This window comes from Prosopis cineraria, unplaced genomic scaffold (genome assembly GCF_029017545.1).
Source record: "Prosopis cineraria cultivar Desert tree isolate PC_DT_omini unplaced genomic scaffold, ASM2901754v1 PC14, whole genome shotgun sequence".
NCBI classification, from domain to species: domain Eukaryota; kingdom Viridiplantae; phylum Streptophyta; class Magnoliopsida; order Fabales; family Fabaceae; genus Prosopis; species Prosopis cineraria.
In genome coordinates this window covers 3,088,031-3,103,438 of record NW_026555345.1, presented here as the reverse complement: position 1 = coordinate 3,103,438, position 15,408 = coordinate 3,088,031, and the positions used below count along the sequence as shown (strand labels likewise).

The 15,408-nt window shown below is 39.4% G+C and overlaps 2 protein-coding genes across 2 annotated transcripts; one reads left to right on the top strand and one right to left on the bottom strand.

The window, feature by feature from the left end:
• The first annotated feature begins 6,270 nt into the window (after nucleotides 1-6,270).
• On the top strand, nucleotides 6,271-10,734 carry LOC129292863 (probable receptor-like protein kinase At1g49730). The gene is given in 10 exon segments (XM_054930529.1): nucleotides 6,271-6,611; nucleotides 7,238-7,588; nucleotides 7,591-7,788; nucleotides 8,256-8,543; nucleotides 8,662-8,923; nucleotides 9,004-9,056; nucleotides 9,325-9,392; nucleotides 9,496-9,585; nucleotides 9,734-9,818; nucleotides 9,945-10,734. Coding segments are annotated over 10 exon segments (1,947 nt in total). The 5' UTR covers nucleotides 6,271-6,604; the 3' UTR covers nucleotides 10,490-10,734.
• Nucleotides 10,735-10,993: 259 nt separating this feature from the next.
• On the bottom strand, nucleotides 10,994-14,100 carry LOC129292864 (uncharacterized). The gene is made up of 2 exons (XM_054930531.1): nucleotides 13,943-14,100; nucleotides 10,994-12,858 (listed from the first exon to the last, which is right to left on the bottom strand). The coding sequence occupies exon 2, from the start codon at nucleotides 12,838-12,840 to the stop codon at nucleotides 11,257-11,259; it is 1,584 nt and encodes a 527-aa protein (XP_054786506.1). The 5' UTR covers nucleotides 12,841-12,858; nucleotides 13,943-14,100; the 3' UTR covers nucleotides 10,994-11,256.
• Between the last annotated feature and the right edge of the window lie 1,308 nt (nucleotides 14,101-15,408).

The following is a 15,408-nucleotide window of genomic DNA, read 5'->3' as shown; positions in this document are numbered from 1 at the left end:
ATCTAGAACCTTAGTAGCGATCTCCAGTTCAGATTCAGCTAGACCATCTTCAACTTCAGCTCACGCCAACTCCTCTTCAGTTGTTGCTAGCCGGCACCTCAATTCCGCTACCTTAGCCTATAGCGCCTAGAGGTGATCAACGCGAGGGGCAATCTCTTGGACTCAATCAATAGTAGCGGTTATCTGGGACTTACCGGTAAGTTACTCGTCCCTCACAGACTAATTGTTCTTCAAATATTCTGATAGGAGGGAGAGTTCTTTACGGCATCGGTTGATGATGCCATAACATGCTGGGACTTAAGCTCGTAAGAGCGCTAACTTAGACATGAAGACTGCCTTCTCCACAGCCTCGAGAGCCTAAATCATCTCCTCAAAATTTTATTCAAGAATGACGAGTGGATTATGGCTGAGTTAGAATTATACAACCTTTCAAGCATCCAGTACCATGTCCGTTTTAGGGACATGAATGCAAGCTAGAAGGGTATCAATAGGAACTGCCTCCAATAAAGCTAGTTGAAGAAAAGAAAGTAAGGTCAGTAAAAAGACAAAAAAGGAACTAGAGGGACAAGAGCAAAATAAGTCAATACCTGAATTGGGTCTATGAGTGCTTTGTCTTTACTCGTGAAAGGGGGAGGAGTATGCTCAGACCGTGCTGCTGAGCATAAGGCCTTCTCTACACAGCTATAAGAGTGGAGGAATTAGTCTGTCCCCGCACCTAGACTCCTCAAAAAGAGACCAAGAAAACTAAGACATTATTTATAGTCATTGCTTGAGATCCCTCCAGGGACTTCTCAAAACCCTGGACTTCTTGAACACTTGATAAGTTGGGGTGATATTGAGCTGATGGGGGAGAGTATTCTGGGGCCTTTGGTGGAGGCGGGACCTTGGACTTCAAGCTCTAACTCACCACTTAGGGCTATGACAAAAGCCCTTCCCTAGTTGATTTCAACCCCGATGTCTTCAGGACTGACAACACCAACTGAGGCTGCAATAGACATAGCAACCCCCAGAGCTTCAGTATACTCTGTCACCACTTAAGCTACCTCTTAAGTGACTTCAGTCGAATCCATGGGTGTTGGCTCAGGATTGGCAGAGATGGGGGAAGTGATCACTCGAGGATCTGGGAGCTGGGTCTCCTTCTCCCCATGTTGAAGAGGACTCACCTTGCTGTCGTCAGAATCTACTAATAAGATCATCATCTGTTGGCACTTGTGTATGTGCTTTCCTTTTTAAGGAGTAGGCCTGGTCAAGAGAGGAGCAGAGGAAGGTTGGTCGAGTAGAGGAGGTGTTGTCTTCTTCCTCCTCTTAACATCAGGTGAAGGAAATAGAGCCTGATTCCTCTTGTCAGGACCATCTCTTTTGTTAAGATAACTTGAGGAGATTCTCTTAGCCATGGGTTTCCTGGAGATCGAGGGGGTAGAGACTTGGGATGAGGCGTTGTGTTGCTTCATCTTTTGGACCACGGTCCTCAATGAGAGGGCCATTTGGGTCTCAAAAGTAGCAGGGGCGTCAATATTTCCCCTTAGGAACATCATCGACACGTGAGATTGCGTCCAGTCACGGCCTACAAAAAATAAAAACGACATTAGATTTGGGTATGAGACAAAAGAAAGAAAACTAAGGCAAACCCGAGAGGTGATACTTACTGGTGTGACTTTTTATTATGCGCCTAAAGCACTGGGGCCACCATTTATTGAAGCGGAGACAAGCATCTCTATCTACAAGTTTCATCTTACATTACCTTTGAGCGGTGTGTAGAATGGCTATTTGTAACAGCACGGACTCACCCCACCCCACCGGGGGTCTTTTGTCGGTGCTGGGCGTGCCTCCCCTCACGGGACGGTCGCCAGCTTTTCCACCAGTGGTATGATGGTTATTCCTCACCCCACCCTCACGGGAGTCTTTTGAAACCTTCCCAGACTCGAACCTCCAACCTCTACTACCTTAACGAAGTTAAGGTGAAGTCTGGTACCATTGAGTCACTTAACTCAGTGGTACTAAACTTCGCCTCAACTTTGTTAAGGTGGTAGAGATTGGAGGTTCGAGTCTGGGGAGGTTCCAAAAGACCCTCGTGAGGGTGGGGTGAGGAATAACCATCATACCACTGGTGGGAAAGTTGGCGACCGTCCCGTGAGGGGAGGCACGCCCAACACCGACAAAAGACCCCTGGTGGGGTGGGGTGAGTCCGTGCTGTTACATAAAAGGTGCCTTTTATGTAACAGCCCTCTGGGTCACCACTGCCTCTCCAGGGTCTTTTCCCAGCGCTGGATAACACACATGTCACCACATGATTGCCGACTTTCCCACTGGTGGTACAGTGGTTATTCCTCACCCCACCCTCACGGGGGTCTTTTAGAACCTCCCCAAACTCGAACCTCCAACCTCTATCACCTTAACAAAGTTGAGGCAAAGTCTGGTACCACTGAGTCAACTAAGGTTGGAGGTTCGAGTTTGGGGAGGTTCCAAAAGACCCCCGTGAGAGTAGGGTGAGGAATAACCACTATACCACCAGTGGGAAAGCCGACAATCATGTGGTGACATGTGTGTTGTCCAGCATTGGGAAAAGACCCTGGAGAGGCAGTAGTAACCCAGAGGGCTGTTACACTATTTGGTCGATAGCCTCCCTATCCAACAGCTCCACGCTGATTTGGGGGGACAAGCCCCAAGGGATGCAATGGCTCAGTCCAAACTTGCTCGCTACCAGTTGAGGATGATAAGACTCCAAGTAGACCCTCAAGACTTAGAGGAAGAGCCAGTGTATGACAGCCATATCTTCTTAAGAGTAGTGGCTGAGAGAAAAACCTCATCCCTAAGTTGTTCGGCAAGCTTGTTCTTCCATTCCACTATGTGCTTGTACTAGGTGGAGAGGCAGTGGTTTGAAATATTAAAGGCCTTCAAGGTCTTCCCCAAAGACCAGCTTTGTTGGCTAAAGAACTCAAAGAAGTTCTTTGAGTCGGTCAGTGGATGACCACTCAAGAAACAGGTGAAGGGGTGGTTGGTACGGGAATCATCTAGGAAAGGCTCCCACCGCAAAAGTGGGAAGTAAGCCGTTATCTAAAGCTTTAGAAACTAGAAGTGTCTATGGAAGTTGCTGAAAGGTTTCTTTATCAACAACTCCCTCATGTTGTCATAGAGATGACACAAAAACATCGTCCCCAAGGCTATTTGATTGTCGCAGAGCAGGGACTGAGCGATCCTTAAGTGTAGCTGCACGAGCTTTCCTCCCCTCGGGGCCAAGATCCATTAACTCAATAGGATCCATATAACGACCAAATGCTCCATAGTAGTAACGGGCTCAATACCTGGCTTCTTGAAGAATAATTCCATGATCTTTATTTAGGAGCCTACACTCCTGATCTTGCTCTCCAAGTCAGTTGGGAGGGTGGTATAGGAGTCATACTTTTCAGGGATCGCGTAGAAGTTCTCCTCCTTAGTGATGGGTAGCCCTAGAAACATGGAGACGTCTCATAGCGTGAGGGACATTGGGTTGAGCTCGAAGATGAAGGCGTTACAGCCTGGAGCTCAAAAGCTTAAGAGGGCCGTTAGAAGCTCAACAGGGACATTGACGTCAGCCAAGGATAGCTAGATTAGGTCACACAGACCCATCTCCTTCCATTGAGGTGCATACTCCGACTTCAGACACCTCATCTAGTTGACCCAAGCACAAGGAGATCGGGGCCAATTCTTGAGTTTTCTATAGGACGACTTGAGGAAGGGCAAAGTCGTTTGGGCCAAGATGAAGTTGCAAATGGAGGTCAGTAGCCATGAATTTAGTTGAGTAAGGGCTGTGACTTCAGACAGGATGGGAGAGATTATCAGGTACTTGACGTCGCTCTTGCTGGAGATTTGAGAGCTCCAAGGCAAAGTGTTGGAGAAAAATAAAATACAGTTAACGTACTTTTCTAATAAAACAGAAGGGCTAAACATGAGAAGTGAGAAACTTACCGAAAAGCCACCGATTCGTGGAATGACGAATCCTCTTGTAAAGAAATGAGCAATTATTAGAATGGGGAACCAATCTAAAAGAGAAAAAGGGTTTTCAGACCATTGAACGGGATTCTGGATAGTCATTAGAGAATCAGGTAGACTCCTAGTGGAGGTGGAAGATGAATCAGCGATAGAAGAAGCTACAAAAGCGGAGGAAGCCATTTGAGAGTTAAAGTAAGAGGATTGCAGAAGATTGAATACTTGAAGTCCAAGAAATGGCAGAAAGTGACTAGAAAAAAGAAATGAGTTTATATCAGCAAAGGGCACTCAGAAGCAAAGTGACATTTTAGTTTTTTTTTCAAACGTGCCACATAACTTATGTTACCAGTCATTGGCATGCGGAAGGCATTGTTTAGGCTAAATATATACATCATTTAAATAGGTCATAGGGCTAGTTGGGCTAAGTAATTGAAGTGTCAGGCCTAATATAAATGAAAGGGGCCGGCCTCGAGGCTCAATAAAAGGCCACAATAAGTAAACATGCTAAAATCTCGCCAGCTGCAAATATTAGATTGCTGGCACGAAGACACGATCTTAAGTAATGCTGAAATCTATGCCTAAGTATCTCAATGAAATGGGTTAGTTACCAAAATAGAGAGTATGAAATAAAAACCGTGCCATGAGTTTCGCGAGATGCCTGATTCTTCGGCGAAAAGTGCTAGGTTTCAAGGAGGAGGCTACTGTTACTTTGACACTATGAATAAAAGAAGAAAATACAGAAGAAATTAGTCAATAATCAATTAAAGACTTGCAAATTTTACATCCGTGAGTCCTTTTTAGTTTTCAATTTTAGGTCTATAATATTTTTACATTTCAATAACAATCAAACACTTGTTCTACTAAAGCCTTGTATCTTTTCACATCCGAGTAAATTGTGGTAAGGGAGTTTGAAACCCTTTTGTTATCAATTAAGACTCAGCATTTTTAGCATACCTGGTATTTGTTGTTCACTACGAACAAGATTAAAGGAAACCAATATTTATAATTATAAATTTGAGCTTTAAAATTTTAAATTAATATATGATGTTTTCCTACTACTCTACCTTATTTGTCATCTCTCCCATTTGGGACAGTTACTCCCGATTTTAACTACTAATATAAAAACGAAGAAAAGACTAAAAAATTGTTTTTAGGTTTTGAGTGAAAACATCTTACTCCTTTTAATTAGTTTTCTCACGGAACTCCCCATTCCCCCTGGAGGGCCTGTGCATACATACATATACATATACATATACATATCTATATATATATATATATATATATATGTAGAAAGGACAAGAAAGTTGCTGCATTCGAGAAGGGAGGGACCATGCCCCATTTCACACATTTTTTCTGAACACAAGTATTTATTTATTTATTTATTTATTTTGGTAAACTTGTGAACACAAGTATTTACAGACTCTTCCATGACGGGGAGGGACCATTCATTCATTTTTCTGAATGTTTAAAAGGGGATCAATTTTATCAAGTAATTAGATAAGATTAGAAGCAAATGACTTGGAAATGCGAACATGTTCATGTCCCTCGTTCGTTATCCTATTTGCTTCCTCCTCCTACCTCTAATCAATCTCTTAATACTACTATTCTCTGACAACTAATTCCACATTTAATATTCACACTAATTTCTTTTGGCCAGTGGGATATTAAAACCCAAAATTGATTATCTATTAGCTAGCCACCTCATACAATCCTATTATTGTCACCCTGTCTTCAATCATTAAACTTCAATTTACGAGAATTAAGAAAACTTATCTATCTGTCTAGATCTGGAACTAACACCAGCATTTTCTTTCCAGTTGATTATGTGAAGGTTTATTAATTATTTTTGACAAAGATAAAGCTTCACATTTACGTTTAATCTGTTTGACTTTTTGTTGCACAAGTCACCTTTCATGTAAGTCTTCTCTATCCGAAATACCTCCTCCTTAAACTAATGGGTACGAAAGGAAGAAGCTGCTTTAAAGAAGATATTTGCATTGCACTAATGGTTACTTACTGTGGCTAGAATTTCTGGGAAAGCGGCTGCTTCAAACCCCAAATTGAGTGACTTTTTCTCAGCCATGCCTCTAGGCCTATGCTTTTTGGGAATATGCAGCCGACGTCTCACTAACTTTTTTTTTATTATTTTTAAATTGTAAATTTAAATTGTTAAAATTAAATCTATATTTTTAAAAATTATTAAATCTAAATTACTAAATTTTTTTGATTTACAATAATTCTTTCGTTCTCCTGTTCAGCTACCTACGAGGTTCTGGGTCCCATCCTTTCTGCATTTATTTAGGACCAATCTCTCAACTCGAAACTGTAGTGGTGGGTTATTTCACGGTCACGCCCACGCACTCTTTCACGCGCTCATGGGTCACCTGCTGACTCTGATGTCGCTGCTGCCCTCTCGTCTCTCTCAACCCTTGTTGTTGCAGTTCCGTTGCAGCACCGTCTTATGTTTCTTTGAGAGTTGTTGATTCATCGGGTTTCCGTGTATGGGCTAATATAAGCTTTCTTGCGCTTTGCCTTCAAGTAATTTCTTCTTGTTCAAATTCAACTCAACCATGTTCGTGGGGTTGCCTTTTTGTTCTTTGGGCTTTTGGCCATTTTGGGAGTGCAGCTTCGTGCAATAATGGCTGGTTGGTTCATTTAATGGTTCTTTCCTTTCTTAGTTGTGCTTTATCATCACTATCCTATTGGCTTGCGCCTTTTCTGTGAGCGACTTGAGAAGACAAAGAAATGCTTTGGTTTGTTGCTTTCTTTTTGTTTTGTTTTTATGGGGAAAAAAAACACAAAATTTGCTGCTTTTGGCTGACCCATCTCAGGTTATAGATGGGGAAGCTGGGAACGTGTGGCATTGTTTATGTGAGCCTTCTTAATCTGGTGTTAGTACCACATTTGCTTCTTCGAAATAATTGTTGATTGTTTACCTATTAGTGCTTATAACCTAATAAATTCCTGGAATCAGAACTTTCAGTCATTTTTGCAAAGGTTTGCTTTGAAGAAGCAGGAAGAGATGTGTCTTAATGAACTCGTGACTATTATTAGAGTTTTTGCCTCTAACACGGTTGCATAAAATAGAATTGCAATGACTGAAACTTCAGTGCTCTGTAAATCCTATAACTTGATGTACTATGATTATAACCATGTTCTGAAGAGGAAATTAATTCATAAAATCACAGAAAGACTTGTTAGCTTATATTGCAGTGAAGGCAATTAATTTAAAACTGAGACTAGTAATCTCATATGGCTGCTGCTTTTGCAGATTGCCCCTTGGATTTAAGCACCTCAAACTTTACAATGGCATCCTCTGTCTGCTCTGACCAAGGTGACAGAAATAAATGTTGTCGCTATATTAATGCTAATATTGCTGTTTCTGTTGCTCGATATGCCAATGGAACAGCCAACCTTGGAGTTCCTCCAGATGCTTCTGACTTCTGCCTCCAGACCATAACTGAGACCTTGCAACTTTATGGAGTTCCACCAAATGCAGCTGTTTTCTGTGGTTTTGGGACGAAAGTCCCGGTTAATTATGAGTGTAAAGGTCGAACTACTGTCACACAGATGCTGCAATCTCCCAGATTTGGAGAGGTCACAGAAAATTGCAAATTGCCTCTGTAAAGGAAAGTGATTGCAAGAAATGTTTGAATGCTGCCATTGGTTACCTACATAATATAATAGGTATACAAGATAATATCACCTTAAGTACATGCCGTGATGCCACATTTACTGCATTGGCGAGCCAAGTTGATGATGCGTCTACTATTGAAATTGCAAGCTGTTTCTTTGGGGTTCAAGGACTTCTCGGGCCGACTGGTGAGACTAGTAATAATTTGTGAATTGTTATGATGCCTTTTCTCTTTGGCTTTCTAAGTCTTTGACTGTGTCCGTGTGTTTATGCAAAGGCATGAACAAGCTTGCGCATGAGACTTGTTTGTTACATTCTCACTGACGTGAGATGTGAAGCCAATAAAAGTTGATGATTTGTCTACTTCATTTGTTATAGATTGTTCTCTGTGCCATTGCCTCTTTGGAAAACTGGAATGGTTGTACAAGTTGTGCAATGGGAAAGATATTCTTGTGTTGTTCCAGACTTAAACTATGCTTGGAACATACTGGCAAAGCTAGTTTTACACTTTCATTCAATAATGTATGAAATGACTGCTCTCTAATTTTTTTGATTTTTCCAAGTGAGTAGTCTTTTGCCATGCATATTGCACTCTTTGTATTGTGATCAATATAGTAAAACTTGACTAATCATATTATTGCATCTTTGGTGCTAGCTTCAGAGCCATCTACTTTGCCAACTCCTGAGGCTTCTCCAAGTCCTCCGGCTGCTGAGAGTCCAAGTCCATTGCTGTTAGGTGGACCACTTAAAAGAAATCACCATAGATACCACTTGACATTAATTCCAGGTATTGGTATTGCCGTCACAGCTGTTGCGGTTATGATGCTCATAGTCTTGATTGTTTTAATTCGTCAAAAAAGCAGAGAGCTAGGGGGGCCTGATCATTTAAGTAAAACTTCGTCAAAAGCCTTACCCCCTTGTGCAACATGGATATTTCAGGATGGTATGGTTTTGGCTCTTATTCTTAATTCCATTCTTGGAGATAGCATAAGCATAACAGATCATTAATTTTCATTTGTCTTCACTTCTTTCTTTCCTTTGTATTTGTATGACTTGCTTAGGTCCTTCATCTACATTTCGGAAATTCAACTATAGTGAGATAAAGAAGGCCACAGATAACTTTACCACTGTGATTGGGCAAGGAGGATTTGGAACAGTGTATAAAGCTAATTTTGGTGATGGCTTAGTGATGGCAGTAAAGCGTATGGATAAAGCATCAGAGCAAAGGGGGGATGAGTTCTGCAGAGAAATAGAGCTTCTTGCTCGGCTTCATCACCGCCATCTAGTTGCATTAAGAGGATTTTGCATAAAAAAACATGAGAGGTACTTGTTTGTGTTTGCTTGCATTGTTCCGTCTGACCATCTGTATCTGTGAACCAAAACTTCTGCTTGACTCATGACAGGCTTCTGATGTACGAGTACATGGAAAATGGAAGCCTGAAAGATCATCTTCATTGTACGTCTTATGAGTCTTGATAGCTGTACACATTTTCAAGTACTGTTGTGAGGATATTATTTACTTCTCATGTGCATGTTCATGTGCATTTTTTGTGAGGCTGCGTGCGTGCGTGCGTGCATTTGTTTATTTTTTGATATTTCTATGAAGCATGAGTTTCTAACTTGGTTAGTATCACTGAACAGAGATAAATGAAATAGGTAGTTTCCTCTGAAAACCTAAAGCGTATTTCATCTATATTGTATTGAATCCTCTCATTTTTGTGCAGCCCCTGGGAAAACACCTCTAAGTTGGCGAACTAGAATCCAAATTGCCATTGACGTGGCTAATGCCCTGGTAATTTGTGGAGTATGATACTTTGTGTTTGTTTACTTTTAAAAAAAAAAAAATTCAATTGTTTTATTTTATTTATTTATTTATTTTTTGGTTGCATGTACAGGAGTACCTTCATTTCTATTGCGATCCTCCTCTCTGCCACAGGGACATTAAGTCTAGCAACATCTTACTGGATGAGAAATTTGTTGCAAAGGTTCGGTAACTGTCAGAATCAAATTGCCTGAATGCCTGAAAATTTCTAGTTAAATGTATATCACATGAATATGAATGTTTCATACAGCTCTAAAAATAAAGTGTTTATAAATGCAAAATCTGAACTGCATCATTACTTTGCCCCACAGTTAGCTGATTTTGGCCTGGCACATGCTTCCGAAGATGGTTCTATATGCTTTGAACCAGTAAATACTGATATCCGGGGAACTCCAGGTGTAAAATTCTTTCCATATTAATTTTTCTTCTTCTAATTTTCCAATTTCTTTCTTGGAGCAGGCTAATAATTGTACACGAATCTTCATGGATTTTGCTGAACTCTAGATGTAAAATGCATTCCAGGTTACATGGATCCGGAATATATTGTTACTCAAGAACTCACCGAGAAAAGCGATATTTACAGTTTTGGTGTGCTATTATTAGAGATTATAACTGGAAGACGAGCTATTCAAGATAATAAGAATTTGGTAGAATGGGCACAACCATTCATGGAATCTGAATCAAGATTGATGGAGTTAGTGGATCCCAATGTGAGGGAATCTTTTGATTTGGATCAGCTCCAAACAGTGGTCTCCATAGTAGGATGGTGCACCCAGAGAGAAGGCAAGGCTAGGCCTTCAATAAAACAGGTCCTTAGGCTTCTGTATGAGACTTCAGAGCCAATACACAATGAATTCTTACAAGCTGTTGAAGATGAAGAATATAGGACAAATCACCAAGCAGGCAGAAGAAGCAAGGGAAAATTGCACAGAAATGAACCAAAATTTCACAGTGGGGATGGAAGATATCTAGCTTCTTCTTCAAGCACATCCAGGTCATATTGCAGTAGAAGTTTCTTACTTGAGACAGGATCTCCAGAGTCCCCTCAAAATATTTTTTCAGTTTGAATCATCATTGGCTTCAATCTTCATCAGGCTAACATAGGAAGCACTGGTAACTTCAAAATGGAGCTTTACTGTGTCGCACGCTCGAATGAAACACTGTTCAACTCTTCAAATTGCTTTTCGACTCTACATAGTTTTGTTGTAGCGTTCATTGATATCACATTATTTTGTGTCAATGTTAGACACGGTATGATGCTTTGAATTTCAATTGAACACTACATAATTTTGATAGTATCTTATCACCTGAATCATGTTGTATCTCATATCTAGGTCAAAAAATTGACCATCTTTGACTACAACAGAATTTGGTGGGAAGCTCTCACATACTGACTTTAAATTCAGTGGATGTAATTTAAATGTTGCCCGACCTAGTTGTGAAGACCGGTAGAGCGAGATCATATACAAATACAATTCGCATTACTGTTTATAGAGCATTTGCACACAGATAGTGAGGATCAGAAGAAATGGAAAGGAAAGTGCAGAAACATCAATGATTGTATTCATACGTAAAGTAAACAGAACCTCGCTTGATATTAAGATGATACGTATGTATAGATGTACAAATGACAAAAGGCTACTTTATAGGCATATACCCTGACACGTATAAATGGTTGATCCGTGACAAAGACTAAGAATAAGCAACACGAGGAGAATTTAAAACCAGATTCAGATCCATGCAGGGCCAGGCAACAGAAAACAAGCACGAATCCTGCTAGTCATCTTCACAATACTTGAAAACAAAGAGAAAAAATGAAGCTAAGCATAACAATCTAACCATCCACAGCAACCAGAAACTTCCTCTTGCTTACTGGTTCCTCATGCAGCGCTACCACATCACTCACTTTCTCAAACAATTCCTCTAACTTGCCCACGCCCAATCTCTGGTATTCCAGGGGCTTCTTGTAACGTAGCTGGTAAATGTCATCAAAACAATCTATGAATACTGGACCAGAATAAATTACGAGAATCTCTTGCAACTCATGCTTGAATTGCTCAAGAATTCGGTCATGAATTTCACTTCTGGCTCCTTTCCCTCGGTGATCCTTTTCTATGCTGCTTCTCTTATCATGCTCCTCTGTGACTACTCTTTCTTCACCTATAGAGCAACCAGCACAGGCACTATCCGCATTCTCTTCCTGAATCCCTCTTCCTTTCTCATCATTGTTTGCCTGAGACAAAGGAGGTGGTACATTTGGGCATGCCTTCCAGCTTTGAAGATACACAAATCTCTGGTGTCCTTTCCCTTCCACAGAAAATGGATCGCCCATTTTCTTGAAAAGATTCAATAATTTGCGTGTACCGTATTTAGACACAGAGAGAGGCCTCCCGAAATATTTATGATACTCCGGAAGAACTTGTGCCATAAGCAAACAACCTCCAGAAAGTTCAAGCAACTTTACCAGCTGACACTTGACACCATTCAAATCCCCAGGTTGTACCCATGATGGGCATTCATTTTGGTCAGTAGGAAATGGCATAGATCCTCCTGAAACGTTCAGAGTGGATGGTAGGCTATGTGACCTCAAAGCTGCTGGAAAGAATGACGCGTTCAATGCATCACTTTTGTATTCAGACAGAGATTGTGACACAAATGAGGAGCACTTAGAGTTATGGTAGTTCTGTGAGATCCCTCCATAAAAAATAGCTTCTTCATTTAGTCCATCAAAGTTGCCATTTATGTGGCACCCTATAAGATCTCCAGCAACCTCAGTTGGAACAGCATGAGGTGGAACCAGAGCCTTTAAGGAGGGCACAAAACCTTCTCCACAAGCAATGCTAGGCCAATCCCAAACAAATTTACCAGCACTGCTAAAGGTAGTTGGCATACCAACCTCAGCAGGGACGGCAAGAATGATAGTATATCCCCGTTGACCAAGAACATGAAGTGCAGGAGCAAAATCAATGTCTCCAGATATCAGCATTATAGAAGAAGGTGGTTGGTTGTCAAGGGCAAACAAGAACATGTCAACCAAGATAGCTTTGTCAGCAGCGTTTTTTCTTCCACTGGGAACATCAGTGAGTTTAACACCAGTTCTTTGGCAACCCTCTCTGAGTCGCCTGGGGAAAGTATTGAAATCCCCATAAGCAGAAAACATCACAATAGCCCCTTTAATTATTGGATGCACCCGCAAAGCCATTGTTACATTCCCAGCAACATCTTCAGGGCGCACACCACTTGGAACAGGACAATTTTCAATATCCCAAAGTATAGCGACCGGACCAACCAAGGAACTAGGTTGCTGGTTCAAAGGACATTGAGGCAAGTTTGCATTTGAAACAGTTGTATCTTTGTCCTTCTGCTCTGACAATTCTGAAGACCCTATTGATGTAGATCTATTTGAGGTCCCCATCATTTCACCTCTCAAAAGTTCCTGCACAGAATGTTTCAAAGGAATCATCAAACACAAAATTTCACCATAAATATCTTTACACACACACACACACACACACATCCTTTTGTTGTGATTTGTGAATATGGCAAGGTTACAACCATGGATGCTCTGGCCATAAGCCTACTCATTGTACAAGCAAGGAAAAAGGAAGCGAGACCCAGAGAATGAGGAAGATGAAACTAAAAAGAAAATATTTTTGATGCTCCATCGGAAACTGGTCAAGAGTCAAAGTGCTGCAGAAACAGGACTAACAAATAGTAATTAAAATTTGTAAATTACTACATCAGGGGCCTAGAAAGCTGAAGCAACATTGATCTACATTATAGATTAAATGATCCCAAAAATTTGTAGGGGAACTGTAAGAATGAGATTAAAGATCCAGAATGATGCTAAAAAGGGTAAAGTCCAGACATAAAATAACTCTAAACTTCATCCTTCCCTATAACGATCATCAGTCCAGTCCATCATAACATTTCATAATGAATCACCTCAACTCACCTTGCACCACAGCCAACACGGGCTATCAAAATTTTATATTGACCAAATAACCCCCCCCCCCCAAAAAAAAATCATTTTCATGTGAAAGTTCTAACAACAACGAATTTCAACCAAACATTTTTCAAATTAACGCATATGCTTTGATCCATTTTGGCATGATAAAGCTAAATTAAGCGAAATTGTAACAGGGAATATATATAAATATATATATATATATAATTTTAAAAAAATAGCACGCTTCACTCAAAATTTTCATATTTACAGGATAGGGAGTAGAGTCATCCGCTTTGGCAAATTTTTATTGCATTCTTTGTTATCTTGGGGTTAGATAACAGCGAGTCTTGCGAAGAAAAAGCAAGGAACTCAATACACAGAAGCTCATACGAGTGTCATAATCTAAAAGAAGGGTAGGAGAGATTATTAACAACAAAGTCAAGTAAAACAATTAGTCATGCTGATTGGGGTATCTCCTGAGAAATTGAACAAGCCTCGACAAAATTGGTTTCCCCGACAAGTGAACAGATTGATTGTTAAAATTTGAGTGAACAAGCAAAAGGAAGGGCACCTGTGGAGATTATGCCAAGTTCCACATAAATCCTTCAGACGAAGCTGAAGATCCTGAAGCGGAAGAGGGCCTACTGACCATCCCCTAAAAATCTTTCTATGAGGAATGCATAAAGTCGAATAATTAAAAAAAAAAGGAAAAAAAAAGAAGAAAACTGCTAAATTAGCGAGAGAGAGAGAGAGAGAGAGAGAGAGAGAGAGAGAGGGAGAGGCGGGGGGGGGGGGGGGAGTGGGACAGGAAACAGGAGGACCAAGATTAACGGCGAGTGATTTCTTCTTTTGACAGGAAATGAAAATTCTGTTGGCTAGATTAGATAGTTTGCGGGCATGCAGCCTCAAAATTCATTCAAATTAGAGTGTGTATTTCATTAGAGTTAAATTATATATTAATGTAATTAAATTATAATTCTCATGTCTTTATTTAAAATCCTCATCAAGTTCTTAATATTTAATTAACAATACATTATTAAAATCTCTTCTCTATAAGCTCATTTACTAATTTTAAAGAAATTAATCTAGTTTATACTTTAAATGATTTAATTTATGATTTTATATTTTTAAAATTTACATGATTTTTTTTTTTGCAATAATTTACGTGCTTTTACTTACTTGAATATATGAGTGATGAGTGCTCCTTATTTGTAAACTTCATGTGAATTTCTTTACATAAAACAAATTGAGAAAAGATTTAATGAAAATTAAGGTCGAAAATAGATTTAATGAAAATACTATGGATGGACAATATAAAAGTTGCATGGTAAGACAATATTCGGAGAACAAGTAAAATATTGAAAGAATTTCAATAAACGATTATGAATGCAACTTATCTTCAAATTGTATTCAATAAATTTTGAAATTTTACTACAAGACCATGAAGTTATATGAAAATTATATTTTTCATAACAAATTATTGAAATACTCTTTATTTATTTTTAAAATTATTTTAGTTATTGTTGCCGATGATACACACACACAAAACCCCAAACCACTCTCTTCTCATAATATAAATACAACTTGTTAGAATCTTAAATTCATTTTGTGAGAAAACTAAGTCAACTTTGTTCTAATGTAAACTAAGTTTTCAAATAGAAGACTAAGTGAATAAAAAAAGTTAAGTAATTAACAAGTCCTGTTGAAAAATTGACAAGTAATGTTATACGATTAACAAGTAATGTAATTCGGTTGAGAAGTCATGAATTTAATTAGTAAAGTTAGGTAATTAACATATCCTATTGAGGAATTTACAAATAAAGTTATGTAATTAACAAGTAATGCAATTCGATTGAGGAAATCATGAATTTAACAATTAAAGTTAAGTAATTAACAAATAAAAATTATGTAATTAACAAGTAATGCAATTCAATTAAGAGAATCACGAATTTAACAAGTAATTTAAGTAATTAACAAGTCCTGTTGAAGAATTAACAAGTTATTATATTGATTACTTAACTTTATTTATTAATTCTT

Bases quoted from the DNA above. Each gene is read 5' to 3' on its own strand.
- LOC129292864 (XM_054930531.1), bottom strand. From the start codon at position 12,840: ATGATGGGGACCTCAAATAGATCTACATCAATAGGGTCTTCAGAATTG.